Here is a 17,525-nt window from a genome sequence, read left to right on the forward strand (position 1 = left end):
TTTCTCTGAAATCAAACGCAGAATTCTGCACGCACCGTGCCCAAAGCCCTTCAACCCCGAATGGGACACCTGCATCACCACGGATGCCAGCGCATACGGATTGGGGGCCACCCTGACCCAAAGAAAGGGAGACACCGAAAACATTGTAGCTTTTGCATCCAAGGCCCTGTCACCAGCGGAGAAGAATTACTCCACCGTGGAGAAAGAAATGTTGGCGTGTGCCTGGGCCGTTGACTACTTCAGGTCGTACGTTTGGGGCACAAGGTTTAGGCTGGTCACAGACAACAAGCCCCTCATCCACATGTTGAGCTCAGGTGGCACCAAGACTGCCACCCTGAGACTGGCCAGAATTGCCGCAAAACTCCAAGAATACACGTATGAAATAGCCCACATTGCGGGCTGGAGAAACGCACAAGCGGACTGCATGTCCAGGCTCCTTAAACAAGATGCCCCAGGGACCACATTCCTAGAAGATAAATGTGTCGTAGCCTCAATAAGCGACCCAAGGAACGGCGAGTATATGGACATGAGTGAGCGCCACTGGCAGGTGGAGAATGATCAAGACGATGCCCTAAGGTGCGTGACAGGCTGGGTCCGCGGAGGATGGCCTGACGAGAGGGCGATTCCCGAAGGTATATGCCCCTACTGGAAGGTGACGAAGAAATCACTGCCATGAACGGCCTCATCTTGAGAGGCGACCGAGTGATCCCGCCAAACGGAATTCACAAAGTGATACTGTGCAGAGCGCACTCAGGCCATTTGGGGTGCAACATGACCAGGTGCAGGGTACGCGATGCCTACTGGTGGCCAGGCATGGATCAGGACATACGGCAAATGGTTGAGAGGTGCCACGAGTGTGCCAACAGTGACAAGCGCTTGTCCTTAAGGCAAGCCCCCATGCTACCCACCGATGTCCCCAAAGGTGTGTGGCGGAAACTGGGATTGGACTTCATCGGACCGCTGGATAGCATGCCCCCAGAACACAAATACGGCATAGTCACGGTTGACTATTTCTCTAAGTGGGTCAAAGTCGATTTCACCTCGGACATCACCACCAAAACCGTCATAGAAGCACTTACCGCCATATTACAGCGCGAGGGCCTACCCGAACAAATTGCGACGGACAATGGGGTCCAGTTTACCTCTCGTGAAATGAAAAAATTTCTCAAACACAACAACATCCAACAGCGTAGAGCAAGTCTCTAACATCCTCAGGCCAACGGCCTTGTCGAGCGGGCTAACCGCTTCATCAAAGGGGCGCTGCAACTTGCGAATGCCTCAGGCTTGGACCCACATAAGACGGTCAAAGAGGCCGTTGCAGCCCACCGCATCACTCCAAACGCGGTCACCGGCGTTTCACCTTTCCAACTGCTGAGGGGGAGAAGGGCAGCATCCACACTGGTACCACCGTGGATCCAACAAGTGAGAGCTGACGAAGAGGTGGACATGGATACGTAGTCTTCCGCATGCAGCGGAGCAAGGAAGCCATGAGGACGCAAGGAGACATGCGGCGGGCTGCCCGTCGCACATCAGTCAACAAAGGCGACCTGGTCAAGATACGGCTTCCCCACAAGGACACAGTGACAGGCTCCAGGTACAGCAGTCCCATAGAAGTCGCAGCCAAAGGGCCCAACCACATCTGCATCAGCGACGGAAGAAAATGGAACCTAGAAAGCTTGGCCATGTACCGGCGCAAGGAACCTTGCACACAGCCACCGTGGGAAACCGGAGAAGACCAAGACCCTCCAGAACCACCTGAAAGTCCCTGCCAGCCAGAAAGGGGTGCCCCAGAGCCACCCTACAGCATTGAGTACTAAAGCAGCAGCTCCCCCGCTTCACCCAGAGAGTTGCAGCAGAAAGCAAGACAAGGAGGACCCGAATCACCTGCACCTCCCCAGGAGTACCCCCACAACCCTGCTCCCCGCTTAGACCAGGACAGACCGCAAAGGGAGAAGAGAAAACCCAGCAGGTTTGCTGACTTCGTCATGGGGTGACTCTCTGTCCTTTTTCCCAGCAAAGGAGGTGCGTGGGGACATCACGTGATCGCGGGAGCATGGTCTCGAGATCTTAGCCAACGTGATCTTGCGGACCTGCACTCCACGAGCGGGAACTCTTGGCGCGAGGTTGGAGGCTGGTGGAGCGCCAGACAGGTCGGTCTGGACAGCGCTGCTCCTTATGAGGGGCCAATGTGACTGAAGGCCCAAGTCAATAACGGCTCACTTCCAGGGCGTAAGTCCAATGCCATAGGAGGCCTCCTGGGGGCCCTGGAAGTACACTGTGTGCAGTCCCCTGCACACCCGCTTCCAGTGAGGTTAACTGGGAAGCCCAGCCAAGACTGTGAGTACTCGCCCTGTCCCATCTCTCAGACTATTGCTACCCCTGTTCTGTTGTTGAATAAAAGCAGTTGCAACTACCTTGGGCGTCCTGTCGTCCTTGGAGGCCACAACATAACTCCTGTTATGTACCAGATCCAATGTTAAAAATAACCAATAACGACCTAACACATTACATACATTTTCGTCAATTTTTTGATTGGGGGTGGGGTGGGGCGAGGGGGGGGTTAGCCACCCAAACCCCCAACCCCCTAAATAATTGCTTATAACTGCTGTCCTGTAGTGGATCTAACCATAAACAGAGATCTAAAGAAACAGATCATATTTTGTAAAAGATCATGAAAAGAAGGGGGTTAACCCGGGTGAGGTGTGAGGGGGTAACACAGTTTGAATACCACTGCTCCAAGAGAAGAGGCTGGACACCGTATATACAGAAGACGGAAAGTTCGAAAACCAGAATTAGTAAATGAAAAAGGACAAGAGCAGCAGAACCGTGGACTGAGGGTAGTAAACGCAGCGCCATTTTAAAATGGGGAAGCTCGATTGATTCAGCATAGAATAACTAAAATGTAAAGCTATTTCCCTGTGAAAGGATTATATAAATGATGTTTTAAATATTTAGTTACGTTTTGTCTTTCTCGTAATATAATGTGCGTAATGTTTGTTGATTTATATCAATACTTTATACATATATTACTTCATACAACAGTTTCTATTATTTATACTGTTGCTGAAAACCTTTTTTTTATGTTTCAAGTGTTTTCTTTTTTGGGTATTTCGGCCTTTCTGCTTTTACAATTAATGAGAAGCTTGACCAGTCTAAAATGGCCTCCGCGTTTGCTCACTGTCCCCAGTTGAGGGCGGTCACTGCATTGTTTAGTTCCGCCTCCGTATTGGAACCCATGCTGCGGGCTGCAGAGTTGTTCTTACTGGACACGTATCGGGTTTTGGAGAGATGCTGAAGTCTAAGACTTTTATGAAGAAGACCCGCTCGGGTGGGGTACTGAAGATCGTCCGTGAGCATTACCTTCGTGATGACATCGGCTGTGGAAGCCCGATCTGCCTGCACTGCCCCCCGCCTGAGCCCGACAGGACTGTCCTGCAACCACAGCCACCTCTGCAGAGTCGTCTACTCCCCGGGTCTCACTACTTGCTTCCAGACACCAACGTGTTATTGCACCAGGTGAGCCCTTTAAAATTGATACAACTGCTCCTTGCACCACCTCGTCTTTCAATTTCAGCACCCCGCTGGTTCCAAAAATTGCCTTCTTCAGAAGTTCTTCTCCTCACAATTGCCGAAAAGTGCCCTTGTGAAAACACTTCCAGACTGCTTCCATTTAGACATGCTTCAGAACTGTATCCTTTTATTTGCTTTGCAGAACTGTACCCTTTTCGTGCTCCTTCCAGAACTGCACCCTTTTCAGGACCGTCACCAAACTGCCTGGGTTTTGGCACAGTCAGTTTTAAATGGATGGGGGTGGGCAGAGAGAATGGAGTGTTATACCCTCCCTATATTTATCCTGATGTCAGGACCGTCTTTTGAAATTTGGAGGTGTACGTGGTGGTCAGAGCTGTCAATAGGGGTTCACTAAAGACCCCTGCTGGTTTGCCAATTATTTTGTACGTTTTTCGCGCATTGTTTCCAGGGACTGCTAGGGAAATGTCTCCTCGAGGGTATCTCGGAATTCATCTGCCATGAGCTAACCTGGAAGAACACTGAAAGGTCCATAACTGGCACCCTGCTTCCTCACACCACATTATACTGTAAAAACAAACCTGTCCTTGGCCCTCATTACAACACCGGCGCTAAACCATGGCGCTGTTAGCACCATGGTTGGTGCCGGTGTTGTAACGGGTCCGCCATGGTTCAATGGGGAATTACCACCCCATTCCAAGGTTGGCGGGGCGGTAATTCCCCATTGAACCATGGCCCTTCCCCATTCCCATTTTCGCCCCACAGGGCTCTATGGGAATGGGGAAGGCGCTGCGGTACCGTACTTGGCACCAAGGTCCCCTTGCAGGTCTCTACTTTAATGGCTGGTCTAGACCAGCCGTTCAGGTCGGGTCCCTCAAAGGGACCTCGTAGTAAGGCGCTAAGTGTTTAACGGCGCCGCAGCCTTTTACGGTGCCGTTAAAGACTTAGCGCCAGGGTCCTAATGAGGCCCCTTATGTCTGAATTTTGGTAAATGGGGCAAAGCGATTTTCTCACTGCATTGTCAAGACTTGCACAGGTCTCCTGCTTGAAGTCTGTCATAATCTTAGCTTGCAGCTTGATTATGTGGCTCACTGCTACTGAGTGGGTTGTGACATCAGAATGGAACCTGGGAGGGGACTATTGGATTCCAGGGTTGGCAGTTGGTCTTGCTGATCTGGATGGGAAAGAATGTCCCGGTATTTTCTCCACGTATTAACTTATGCGTTAATAAACTCACATTGATAACTTACCTTTTGGTAGTTATTTCACTGGCGACAAGGAGGTTTGTGCTGCCTGGAAGGGGCAGCTGGAGTGGAGTACCGCCTTCCAGAGGTGACATTCCACATTTGAACCGGGTTCGGACGGCCAGAAGGAGTTGGCTCGGTGGATCCTGCCAACGGGGCGGTAGCAGGAGCAACTGAGGTGCCCCATGTGAGGTGTTTTGACCAAGGGGGAAGGATCACATGGTCGTTTGATCCGCACGTGCGCCAGGTGGCTGTCGGAAGGCTGAGGTGGCTGGGAGGAACAGCTGCTGGACCGTGGGCTGACTGGAGGCTGTGTTGCCCGCCGTCAGCGGGTGCACTGTGCAAGTTGGCCGGTGTACTATTTCCGTGGTCTACTAGAGGCTGTTGTCAGTGGTGTGCCGTGGAAGATTGCCAGTCTCTGCAGTGGATGTTTCTGCAGCAATTAGGATGACTGACTGCAGGGGATCTGCGCCGCAACAAGGTATCAGGGGTTTGTTTGCAGTGGTTGGGCAGGCAGATGGCGGTGGTTGCCCTTCGCTGCCAGATAAGGGAATGACAACGTATGCGGGTATTCAGGGTGACCGCAGCACGGGTGCTGATAGCCTGGGCCAGCAAAGTGGTGCGGCTCTGGAGGGGCTGAGGTCAGCTTTTGTCTCAGCTGAGTCTGTGTCAGGAGCTCCAGGGCTAAGTGACTGTGTTGTGTGGAGCAGGGGCATACGGCCCGTCCCAGTAGAACCCGTTGTTCATTTGTCGGAAACAAAGGCTGGCGTTCCTGGACAAGGGGCTTCATGGCGCTGTGAGGAAATTGGTCTCAAGGGGCTGTGGTGTCGTTTCGAACATTGACATGGTGCAGAGAATGGACATGGGACAATGGACGACCATGGCAAGGGAAAAGGTGGTGCTACTGTCGGAAGAGCCCATGAGGGAAGTTCCATGCAGCAGCCACAGGTTTTCTGCAACAAGTGTTGTGGCATTGCAGAAAGTTTGAGAGACTTGGATCCGGATCTGTGGGGTTTGTACATCTGGATGAAGGCTCTCACGAGTCCTGAGGACTAATTGAGGTAGGTGTTGGGGGCGGGGTAAGACGGTCATGCTGTTGTGTATATGTTGTGGCCTCGGGGTTAGTACGTGTATTGGGTTGGGCCCTGGGTTTGTTAGCTGTTTAAGGCCTGTAAATTAAGTGCAGGGGATAGTTGTGTTCATGTTGTGGTCTGTTTTTGTTTAGGACACTGTGGGGGTGGCGGTGAGGACTTGTGGGTGCAGGGTTCTTGGCCATGTATTGTGTTGATGTGACATAGCTTCTTTTTGCAGGGGGGTGGACTCTTCTCTGCGGGGCTGTTTGCATTTCTTGTATCGTAGGACATGAGGGTACGGGGCTCGGTGCTGATTTAGGCGCGGTGACATTTGGTTGTAAGTTTACCCACGTACGTCCCTATTTGGGATGTAATACTCATTTGTCATATCTGTTTGTGCAGTGGTGTTTTGTTTGTAGGGTAGTTTTCTCCTGGTAATTGCTGGAGTGGCCGGGTGGGCTCTTGCGGGGGCAGTGAGGTGCTGTCCATTTTGCCGGTGGCAGTTAGGTGCTGTCTATTTCGCGGCTATGGGGCAGTGGGTACTGTCTATTAGGTTGGGCAGTTAGGTTTTGCATTTGCTTGGGTTGCCTTGTAGTGGGTATGTTGGGCATGGACATGGTGGCCACACGTCTGTGTGGTGGGTGGTCTAGTTTAGTGGTTGTGGTGTGCAGGGTGCCTACTGGGTAAGGTCTGTCATGATTTAAATGGTTGTTTCATCAGCGGGTTGTTAGCTGGTGTGGGCGTACAGGCTTTAGGGATGGTCTGTGGCATTTTGTAATAGTGGTTTGTTTGTTTGTTTATAATGCGTACCAGACCCAGAGGTATCAGGGCGCAGGGTACAGATAAGGTTACAAGATTACTTTCAGCTTAAGGATAATTGGGATACAAGGATACAAAACAGCAGTAAGCAACAATCCCTAGTACAGAACAATTTAGGGAGTGGTAAACATAGTTTACGTGTAGGCAAATTACAATGATGATCATCACAAGTGAGCAGATATATGAATATATAAGGTCAATTATAAATTCCATATTTACAAATGTTATAGGTGCCTGAAGCACATGGGCCAGTAGGGGATCATGCGATCCTGTCAGATTTGTGTGAGAGCCATAAAGCATGCTAGTTGGGTAGTCAGTATGATGGTTAGTGATCGTTTTCCCTTAGCCAGTTGATTTCAGAAATGTTTGGTCAGTCCTCAAGGCTGGTGGGAGGGAGTTCCAAAGCTGGGCTGCCCCACTGGCTTTGGCTAGTTTGAATCTAGGTACGATTAGACAGTTGGCGTTGACAGTTCTAGTGGGTCGATAAGACGTTTTGTTTGGTGATTCTCTGCACAAGGTATCGTGGAGCAGCGTTATTGAGGCATTTGTGAGTGAGTGACACCGTTTTCAGTCTGTTTTTCAGTATAAGATTCTTTAGGGATTTTCTGAGGCATGGCATGTTTGTTCCAGTGGTAATTTTACCTCTGGGCTAGTGTGAGTCGCAGATGTCCTTTATGATGATATATACTTTCTTCCATCTGTTTGGTTGGTGGGGCGCAGTGTTGCAGATAGGATGTTGTTCACCAGCGGGTGTTTGTTGTTAGCAGGGGTTGTTAGGGAGAATATCTTCTAAGGCTAATTTCCATTACCTATAGAGTCCCCCAGCAGCTTTGCTGGACTTGAAGGGTTTATTTTTTTTCTCCTGCTAAGAGTGAGACCTTTTTTCTCCCACTCTTAGACAGATTGCTAGTGTGTGTTTTAGGCTATCTTGTGTGCTTATGGTCTATGGGGATTTTCTCCCCCTCATAGGAATCATCTTTTTAACGTGTGTTACATAGCACCCTCAGTGCAGTACCACAGGGGTGTCGTAGCGACCCCCAAACATAGACTCCATACCCTGGCACTGACTACTGTCTCCCAGGGCATGTAAAGTCCCCATTGACTTTACTAGTCAATAATTATGAACTAAACCAGTACAACCCATTTTACTATGGAAGTACTGGAAAGGGTCAATAGTTTTTCCCTAGTGTTCATTTTCGAGGGGTTACCGTACAGTCCCTCTCTCCAAAAGTTTCTGGCTGGTGGCAGTGGTTACTACTGTAAATATTCAACCGCCAATATTTCCCTATGGGATTTTCCCATTGTTCGAGGCTACCACTTTTACTGATGGCCTCTAAAATACTGCTGGTTTATTTTAATATTAACTTTACTCCAGTATGTTTTTATTGCCAGAACTTTAATAATATTTCTTTCTCGTCTTTCTCTGAAATCCTAACCCAGGTCGGGGATCCTTTGTTCGTCCTTTTGGCGGGCTTCTGCACAGAAGCCCTCCTTTTGGCATCACTGAGTCTGGGGTTGACGGGATGTGTGGCAGGGAGAATAGGCACCCTGGACAGGGTTACCTAGGCAACCCAAGTCGCACTCTGCCCTGGTAGGCTGGGGGGGTTATCCCGCCAGGATAGCCACCCCACTGTGAGTGACAGCTAGGGTGTATGAATGGGGGTCTTGCTGCATAAAAGCAGGGTCCTGAGGACTGGAGGACAAGACTTCGCCACTGGAGGAGAGAAGCCAAAGACATCTGCAACGACTGAACCACCAGTGAAGCCCTGCTGCAGATCCTCACCACTTTTCTCCAACGACTCGAGAAGATCTTCACCTGCAAGAGTCTTCTTCCCTTGAGCTGGTGGGGCAAACCAGGTCGCCAATCGCCTTCCAGGACCTGCCTTGGTTGAATCGCCAGTGCCAAGCACTAGGAGACCGGATAGCCAGACACCCATCCACTACAACCGCTATTTAAAGGAGTGCACCTTTTATTCCGTTTCGGCAGCACCGCAGCTGGTTTCATCCCTGGGCAGTGCAGTAACTTGAACCTTCCTCCACGACGAGAGCCTCTCTTCCTCTGCAGGATCTTCCGAACTACCAGGAACTACCTCCAACGCAGGAGCCTCTTCCACTTTCAAGGTACATTGTTCCGCCAGGCCTCCCTTTTCGCTGGGTATTGCTGAAGGTGTTTTAAATCCTTTACTTACCTTCTGGGCTGGCCACCTTTTCGTCCAACATTATCTTTCTACGTCCTGCAACTGCCTTTTCAATCGTTTAACAAAGACTTGACTGCAGCTACTAGAACATTTTGAACCTAGGCACTTTGCCTTGCACCACTGACTCTGGCACAAGCCTCTTGACTCTGGCTAAATCTGTTACAACTGCCTTCTCTAGACTGTTTCTCTTCAAGAAATGTGTTGGTGCACCTAAACCTCTTATAACAACCTTTCCTTCCCCTTTATCAATTGCTGAAGTGCCATTTTGCTCGGTTTTCACCCAAGTACTGTTGATGCTAAAGTGCTGACTTGCTTGATTTGTTCACAATCCAATTGGGAAGTGTTGCTGGTGTGTTGTAGGGGTTAAAACCTGTATAACTTGTTCTTTCCCTCCCTCTGAAGAAATTGATAGAGTGCCATTTCTGCTTAGTTAACACTGTGCCGTTTTGCTCAGTTTTCACTCTTGCTCAAACTTGTCAACAATTTAAATGGGGAGTTGTGTATACTTTTCCTGATGTTTTTAACTTACTTTAATAATAGTGATTTGTGTGTGAACATCAGAGGGTGTAAAATAAATATATATTCTTTTTGATACAAAGCTTTGGTCCGTGTTTCCTTGTTCCATAGTATTGTAGTCCTATGGTGTAAACCCTGAATACTGCTCATCTCCCTCTTGAGATAAGTCTGACTGCTTAGCCACAGCTAAATCTTTGTGGTACAGACTGATACCAACGGGGGTTTATTGCATATACCTGTAGTCTTAATCTTCTGTAGTGCTCCCTAAGGGAACTGCACAGGATTCTGCCAGGGGTAAGGAGGGAGAAGTGTCATAATCTTAGCTTGCAGCTTGATTATGTGGCTCAGTGCTACTTAGTGGGTTGTGACATCAGAGTGGAACCTGGGAGGGGACTTTTGGATTCCAGGGATGACAGTTGGTCTTGCTGCTCTGGATGGGAAAGGATGTCCCCTTATTTTCTCCATGTATTAACTTATGCGTTAATAAACCCACCTTTATAACTTATCTTTCGGTAGTTATTTCAAAGTCCTTGTCTAGCGGATGTCTTTTACAGAGCAAGGGTACATGTGAGTGGCTCAGACAGGCTTGGGCATGCAAGCGGACACTGAGATGATCCCAACCAAATGAATTACCAAACGAGTATTCAATGCTTGGCATCTTACCACACCTCTTACCTGACTCACCTGGATCCCGCTGCTCCCTCGTTCTGAGGTAGCCACAGGACTTTCTGAAGGTACAGACTTGATGAAAGGGTGGTGATTTCGGGGCTTTTTCAATGTTAAAAGCATATGTCCATGTGGATTCCATTCTAGACAGTTCCATTAGTCCCATTGCTGGCGGACCTTTTTGACATGCTCTTGGCCCCCAAAATCGATGGACAAAGTTTCAGTCCCGACAAATGAGGCTCAAGGTGGGCTGCCATTTATGAACTGTGTCAGTACCTGGCCCAATCCTACCAGGGCGCACACTGTATGCTGAACAGGTGTTTAGCGACATTAGCAGCTTGCATGTCACCAGGTATGAACTTCTTATTGTAACTATGAGACATAGAACCTAATGCAGACCGCAGAGAGAAGGCCAGGGAAGGTAACACGGTTTGTTTATTTATTTATAACACGCACCAGACCCGAGGGTATCGGGGTGCGGGGACAAGGATATTTTCAGCTTACAAAGTTACAAAAATGCAATGCAAAATACAGTGTAAAGTACAGTAGATGGTAATGACAGGCAGAAAAGTATACAGTGGATATGTTACAAGATATCAAATGCATAGTCATTTTTGACAGTATATTACAGTAGTGAGGTAAGTATATACAGTACATCTGTGGGGCGTGGGGGTGAACTACATATATACGAAAGGTAGTAAAGATTCGAAGGGTCATGCTAGTGTTATTGTTTGTTTTCTTTGAACCAGTTGATAATGTTAAGTCTGAAGTTAGAATAAGTTTGGTTCGCCCTTAGAGATGGAGGGGAAGGGAGTTCGAGAGTTGGGCAGCTTTGACTGGGAAATTGTTGCCGCCAACTTGCGTCATTTTGAATGTGGACGCATCAGTAGAAATCCATGCTAGACGGTAGAAATCCATGCTTCTTCATGCCAGGGATCACTCTCCAACTGCCCGTTGGCAAGTTTTTTTTTTTTTCCCCCACCAATACTCCAGAGCAGTCCAGGTATACCATGGTGGCTTGTGGTATATTCCTTTTAGACATTTAAATGATTATGGAGAAACCAGACTTTATTGATTTAGACATTTATAGCAGCGCACATAGCCCGCAGGCATCTAGGTGCTAGTTACAGTACAGAAGTTCAGAGCATAGAGAAAAACAGTGCAGTAATTAGTTAAGAAGGTGTGTTTTAAGTTTCTTTCAGAACACAAGGTACGATAGTTGAGCCTGCAAGTGAGTGGGGGAGGTTGTTCCAGAGGCTAGACGCACAGACTGGGAAACTTTAGCCTCCTGCTCTTTTGCGGTTGAATCTTGGTACAGTCAGGCAGTGTTAGTAGGCAGGTCGCTGAGACCTCATGTGGGCCTGTCTTTTAAGTTTCTGGGTGAGGTATGTTGATGCATGGTTAGATAAGCAACGGTTGGTGATGGAGAGAGTCTTGAATTTGATTTCTCTCTCTGACTGGGAGCTAGTGAACGTATCTCCTTGCTTCAGAGATGTGTGCGTATTTACCCAGGTCCATAGCTCCCCGGAAGGCATTGTTCTGTGTGACTTTGTTTTACTTCTCAAAAAGTGCACGATATATATTGCTTATTTTTCTCTCCAGTACACTAACTGAAAAACAACCTTGGACGCTGGGAGACAATTATTCACAGACACAGACACACACTCAGTTAGATTATAAAATGGCTCTTATATGGCCTATTTATTCACCAAAAGCATAGATACATGCATAAAAACAACAAGGATAAGTAATAAAAGTAGTTAAGAAAAAATACATCACCGTTGATACAGGGTTTAAAGAATGCCTTCATCTTGCCAGAAAAACTGCACTGGAAAGCACCTCCACAGGCAGGCAGAGAGATCTTAATATCAACAGGCCTGGCACGATGCGTCTGTCTACCAGCAAAGCTTTCTCTGTCTGACTTTCCGGGCGCCCCCTTTATAAGCTATTGCAAATGCATGATGGCATTTTCCTACACTTTCTGGCTTTTTTTCCAAGTCTCTGCCGATTTAAAAAGTTCCCATCGGCCCCGACCGGAGTGACCCATAGCAACCCAAAAAGGCAAAGCTTTTCCCTTTCTCATGAAAGCAGTAAAATAGCTACATTCCACAACGTTATCAATTACCAGATGGCACGTGGCTCAGTTTTAGCTGTCTATTTGTGTAGCTTCTCTCCAACGTGCCCTTGAAGAATTGCAAAATAACATGAGCACTAGACAGTATTGAAAACATGTTTACCAATGGAATAAAATGAAGCGTGCATCGAGCAGCTTCCACTGAGGCCTGAAGCAATTGTTCATTATAGCTCTGGGTGTACTGCACACAAGCGGTATATTTTTGTAAAAAGCGCACATTGGCGCTATGCTTTAGTTAAAATCATTACAGACTTGTAGTTTATGTACGTTTTTTTCTGAGGTGCCATAGAGTAGTGAATTGCAGATGAGTGTTCTGGCGACAGTAAGGCTATTTTTTCTTTGGAGAGAAACAGTTTACTAGCGTTGTTAGGCTTTGTGGCGTAGGCTGAATTTGAGGCGATGTGGTTGATCTGCCTGTGACATGTTAAGGGAGGCATCTAGGTAGACGCCCAGTGATTTTGTGGCCATCAATGATGAAGGATTTATTTCTTTTGTTCTAGAGGTGTGTGTATTCTGTTTAAAAGGAACTTGTCGATTACTGAGATGAAATGTGAGAAGGATGATGAAGGGAGGATTGTCTGTGTCACTGCAAATATTCAGGATGTTCTGTATTGATTCTGCAACATATATGCTCCGAATTGTGGAGATGGTAGTTTTTTCGTCTAGCACAGTTTTTACAGAATATGCAAGTAAGTAATGTTATTGTGGGAGGGGACTTTAATGTTGTTCTGGAGCCTGAACTTGATAAAAGCATGGGGGCAGACGACAGTGCAAATCATTTGAAAAGGACAGCATTAAAAAGACTAATGGGTGAATGGAACCTCTCGGATGTATGGAGACTGCAGAACCCTTCAACGAGACAATACACTTTCTTCTCTGCCAGACATAAGGTATATTCAAGGATTGACCTCCTTCTGACTTCTGGTCTCTGCATGCAATCATTCCAAAGGGGAGACCTTGGAGCTTTATTGATTTCAGATCATGCTCCGATCTCCATAGACTTGCAATTGGCCTTTTCTGTTCCGAAGTCTAATACATGGCGGATGAATGTCACACTGCTGGAGGACAATGAAATTGTGGATAAAATAGTTCAAGAGGCAAAATTCTTTGTAGTGGAAAATTGGACTGGAGAAGTCAGGGTGGAGTTTGTGTGGGAAGCCTTCAAGGCATACACGAGAGGTATGCTGACTGGATTGTCAAGCAAGAAAAAGAAATTGAGGGATGCTGAAGTGAAAAAGCTCAATGAAGAAATTCAGGGTCTTGAAAGGGGTAATATGCAAAGCTCTTCAAGTGATACTTTGAGAGATTTGAGACTGAAAAAAGAAAAATTGGAGGATATGTATTCTACGAAGGCTGAGTGGTTACTTTTTCGAACCAAGAGTAATTACTATGAAAAGGGAGAAAAATGTGATCAGCTTCTTGCTCATCGTTTGAGAGTCATGGATAACGAGAGAACTGTTAATGCAATAGAGAAACCAGATGGGGTGGTGACTTTTGATCCTATGGAAATTAATGCAACGTTTCAGTGATATTACAAAACCCTATATTCTTCAGAAGTCAACTTATCTGCGAGTGAGATATGTCAATTCATTGATGACTGTCTTTTGAAGAAAAATAGTTCTGAATCTTTGGAATGCATGGAAAGAGAGTGAAGTGTGGAGGATCTCAGGACGGCAGCTTGTGCAATGAACTCTGGGAAATGTCCAGGTCCAGATGGACTGCCAGCGGAACTTTACAAAATATTTCCAAATGAGGTTTTTGAACTTCTGTTGGAAATGTTGCATGTATCTCTAAGGGATGGTTGTCTTCCAGTTTCAACAAGGCACGCATCGATCTGTTTTTCTGAAGGAGGGGAAACCACCAGTTAAAACGGACAGTTATCGTCCAATAAGTTTGCTGAATATTGACAACAAAATTTTAGCCAAAGCATTGTCCTTAAGGATTGAGACTTCTCTAATGGATATCATAGATCAAGGTCAGTCAGGTTTTGTGAAAGGAAGACCTACATCGGAAAATATGAGAAGACTTTTGCTGACTGTATTTGAAAGCAGGGAACATCAGAATGATGTGGTGACGTTATCATTGGATGCGGAAAAAGCATTCGATCGTATTGAGTGGAAATATCTTTTCAGTGCCTTGGAGGGATTCGGATTTGGGGGAAACGTGATCGGATGGATAAGACTACTTTACTCACGCCCTACTGCATGTGTTCGGACTAATGGCATGAACCCTGACATTTTTTAACTTGAAAGAGGCACGAGACTGGGTTGTCCATTGTCACCCATCCTGTTTGTAATTGCTATGTGTGAGGATAAGGGAAGAGGTGAGAATTGAAGGTATTTTATGGTGAAGCCAGTCAAAAGGTTTGGCTATATGCGGATAATATGTTACTGGTAGTGCAGAATGTTGAGAACTCCATTCCTGTGCTGATTGAGTTGATTGGTGTATTTCACAGAATATCTGGATACAAAATCAATTGGTCCAAATCGGAAGCACTACCAGCGGCGAATTTGTGCACTGTAACGCTCACCTGGTATCCACGGGGACGTCACTCAGCCTGTTCTGACCTCTTACGACCTAGAACCCTTCCCTGGAGTCTACTCGACTGGAGACTGGGCCTGAAACACAGGATTGGTAGAGTTTAATTCCCTATTATCTCTTTGTGCTTGAACCCCTTCTTCCCTGGAGTCCAACCCTTCCCTTTGATCCACAGCTCACCTTGTTTTCTTGGAAAGTGTGCTCTACGTCCTGCTTTCAGCGCAGGGGCGCGTTGATTGATACGGGCTCGTGCTGCCTAGCTACTTCACTGGCAAGAGTCTGACAGGTAAGTATAATGAGTCTTTTGAACAGTTCTCTAACTTCGTTCCTTTCCTTCCTTAGATGATGGCCGGCGTCCGGGGATGGCGACGTGCTACTGAGATGAGTAGCACTGAAGGTGAGTGAGAGCGCGATGCAACCCCTTTTTCGTATTTGTATTGAACTGAGTTCTTTTTCTGTGTCTTTTAGGTGCCGCGACGTTTTCAGCGTGGATGCCGGTTATGAAGAAGAAATGCGGTGAGTAAGCGTGGTATGTGGCGCCTCTAGATGTTTCCACGCTAACCTGGAGTGTCTTTTCCCTCTTGCAGATGGATGAGAAGTTCCGGAGACAGAGTTCCCCCAGAGCGGCTGGGATTCAGGTAAGCGTTTGAAGCTCGTACAGTCTTTAAAAATAAGCGAAGATTTGCTGAATGCTTACTAATGCCTTTTTCTGTTCTTTTCCCTTTTCCTTAGGAAGTGGCGTGCCGGGATGGGAATGACACCGCCAAAGATGCCTGCAGAACAGAAGGAGCGATGAATGATGGGCAGAAGCGCCGCAAGGTAAGGCTGTTCCTAACGGTGTTCTGCGCTCAGCTCCTGCAAGAACAAGAAGAAAGTTGCAGGTCTACTGGAGACCGATCCGAACACAGTGAGTGTCACGCTGCAGGTGCAGAAAACACAAAATATGTTTCTCAGCCTGGGCATGGCTTAAATAGTCTCTGGGTATCCCAGGTGTCTCTGGGCTGAACCACACCCAAAAGACTAGACTGCACATGCAGTTCTGGGAACCGAACTATGTGGGGGCATCCATCTTGTCCCCATCAATGCACTACAAGTCCAATCCCCAATGTTATCCTATGGGAGTGAGTGAGTCTGGTGCCACAAGCGCCAAGTCGGACTCCAAGTGGGTCTTTGGAGGGATGGAGAGGCCCTTGAGGGCCATGTAGGTGATCGTGGCCTGGCTCCAGCCTGACATTTTTGAGGGCTGGGGACATGAGGGGCAGGAATCATGCACTATTTTGAAAATTAGCAAATTTGCCTTCAATTGGTGTCCGAACAAGATGAGATATCTTGGGATTTGGTTGACCAGTGATGTCTCAAAAATTATGGATGTCAACCTTACTAATGTGGTTCAATCCTTGGAGTTTGATTTGAAGAGATGGAGTGAGCTTAAGTTGAGTCTATGGGGGAGAGTACATGCAATCAAAATGACAACACCGCGGGTCCATTATGTGCTTAGTATGCTCCTCTTGAACATTAAAAAGAGCTTTTTGAAGAAAATTGAAAGTCTAATCCAGTCCTTTCTCTGGGAGAATAAACAGCCGCGCCTTAAATAGTGGAAATTGCAGTTGCCCCAGGACTGTGGAGGTTTAGGGGTTCCAGATTTTGAAAATGACCATTTGGCTTTTGGTGCCAGACATCTGGTTCCCTTTGTTGAAAATTCAAATGATGTCTGGATGCTGGGGGAGTCAAGTCGTTCATCTGCGTTGCCGCCTAGGGCTATGCTGTCCACGGTGGATGGATCTGGATATCTGTCATTTCCGCCAACAAAATTTCTACGAACATGTTGGAAGGAGCTTTGGAAGAAGAGTAAACGTAAGGTCTGTGATAATGATTTTACCCCAATCTGGCTGAATCCAGGGATATTGTTGAATGGGAGACCGTTACATTGGTTGAACTGGTTCCTGAGTGGAGTAATGTGGTTGAGCGATTTGATTGAAGATGACAAATGGATCAGTTATAAAAGACTTGCGAGAGTTAAAGATCTCAGAGACTGCACGATGGGAGAATATAGGAAATTGAGGAAAATACTGCAGAATGAAGGTGCAGTATTGCAGTATGGCAATGGATGGCAGATTTGGTTGTCTGAATATAAGGCAGGAGGTGGTATGGCGTCAAAGGTGTACAAAAATCTGGGCCTTCGTCATTGACCGGCAGAAGGATTGTTGTCAAAGTGGTCTGAGATAATTGGCTCAGATATGTCTGAGGACAGATGGAGGTATATCTGTAAAAATGTGGCTCTGACTTCTATTAATCTGGGAGAGCAAAGCCGACAAATCAAAATTCTAAATAGGGTATTTTGGACTCCCCAAAGACTACATGCGAGAGGAATGATTGATTCAGAGGCTTGTTGGAGGTGTAAACATGCAGTTGGCTCTTTTGAGCACATGATCTGGGATTGCTACGAACGAGGACTTTTTGGAGGAAAGTCACTGAGCGGATGAATGAGCTCCTTTTGTTGCAGGAAGATTTTGATTACAATACAGTCATCTTAGGTGAGGATGATAGGGTGGAAGAACTCACTTACCCACAGAAATGCGGGTTTTTCAGGGCTGCAAGTTCGGCAAAAAAAATCATTTTGAGGAAATGGAAATGTGATGAGAGACCAACCTTTTCAGAGTGGGTGGAGGACTTAAGGCAGGTTTCCAGAATTGTGAAGATTGTTATTCGCAGGAACACAAAAATGAATTTGTTTGATCAAATGTGGGGTAGATTTTTGGATGAGTTATAACACTGTTTTTCGATAAATTTCTATTGCTTTCTGTTAAGG

At 46.9% G+C, this 17,525-nt stretch overlaps 1 protein-coding gene across 2 annotated transcripts in view; it reads left to right on the top strand.

The window, feature by feature from the left end:
• Positions 1-3,228: 3,228 nt before the first annotated feature.
• The window catches only part of DIS3 (DIS3 homolog, exosome endoribonuclease and 3'-5' exoribonuclease), an 859,785-nt gene continuing 845,488 nt past the window's right edge, over positions 3,229-17,525 (top strand). Inside the window, exon 1 of one of the 2 annotated variants that reach the window (XM_069639429.1) lies at positions 3,229-3,516. In XM_069639429.1, the coding sequence (XP_069495530.1) occupies positions 3,289-3,516 (228 nt within the window). In that variant the 5' untranslated portion in view covers positions 3,229-3,288. The remainder of the gene's footprint in view (positions 3,517-17,525) is intronic. The other variant, XM_069639430.1, reaches the window with a different exon arrangement.

Source organism: Ambystoma mexicanum, chromosome 7q (genome assembly GCF_040938575.1).
Source record: "Ambystoma mexicanum isolate Mex_15411 chromosome 7q, UKY_AmexF1_1, whole genome shotgun sequence".
Classification (NCBI taxonomy): domain Eukaryota; kingdom Metazoa; phylum Chordata; class Amphibia; order Caudata; family Ambystomatidae; genus Ambystoma; species Ambystoma mexicanum.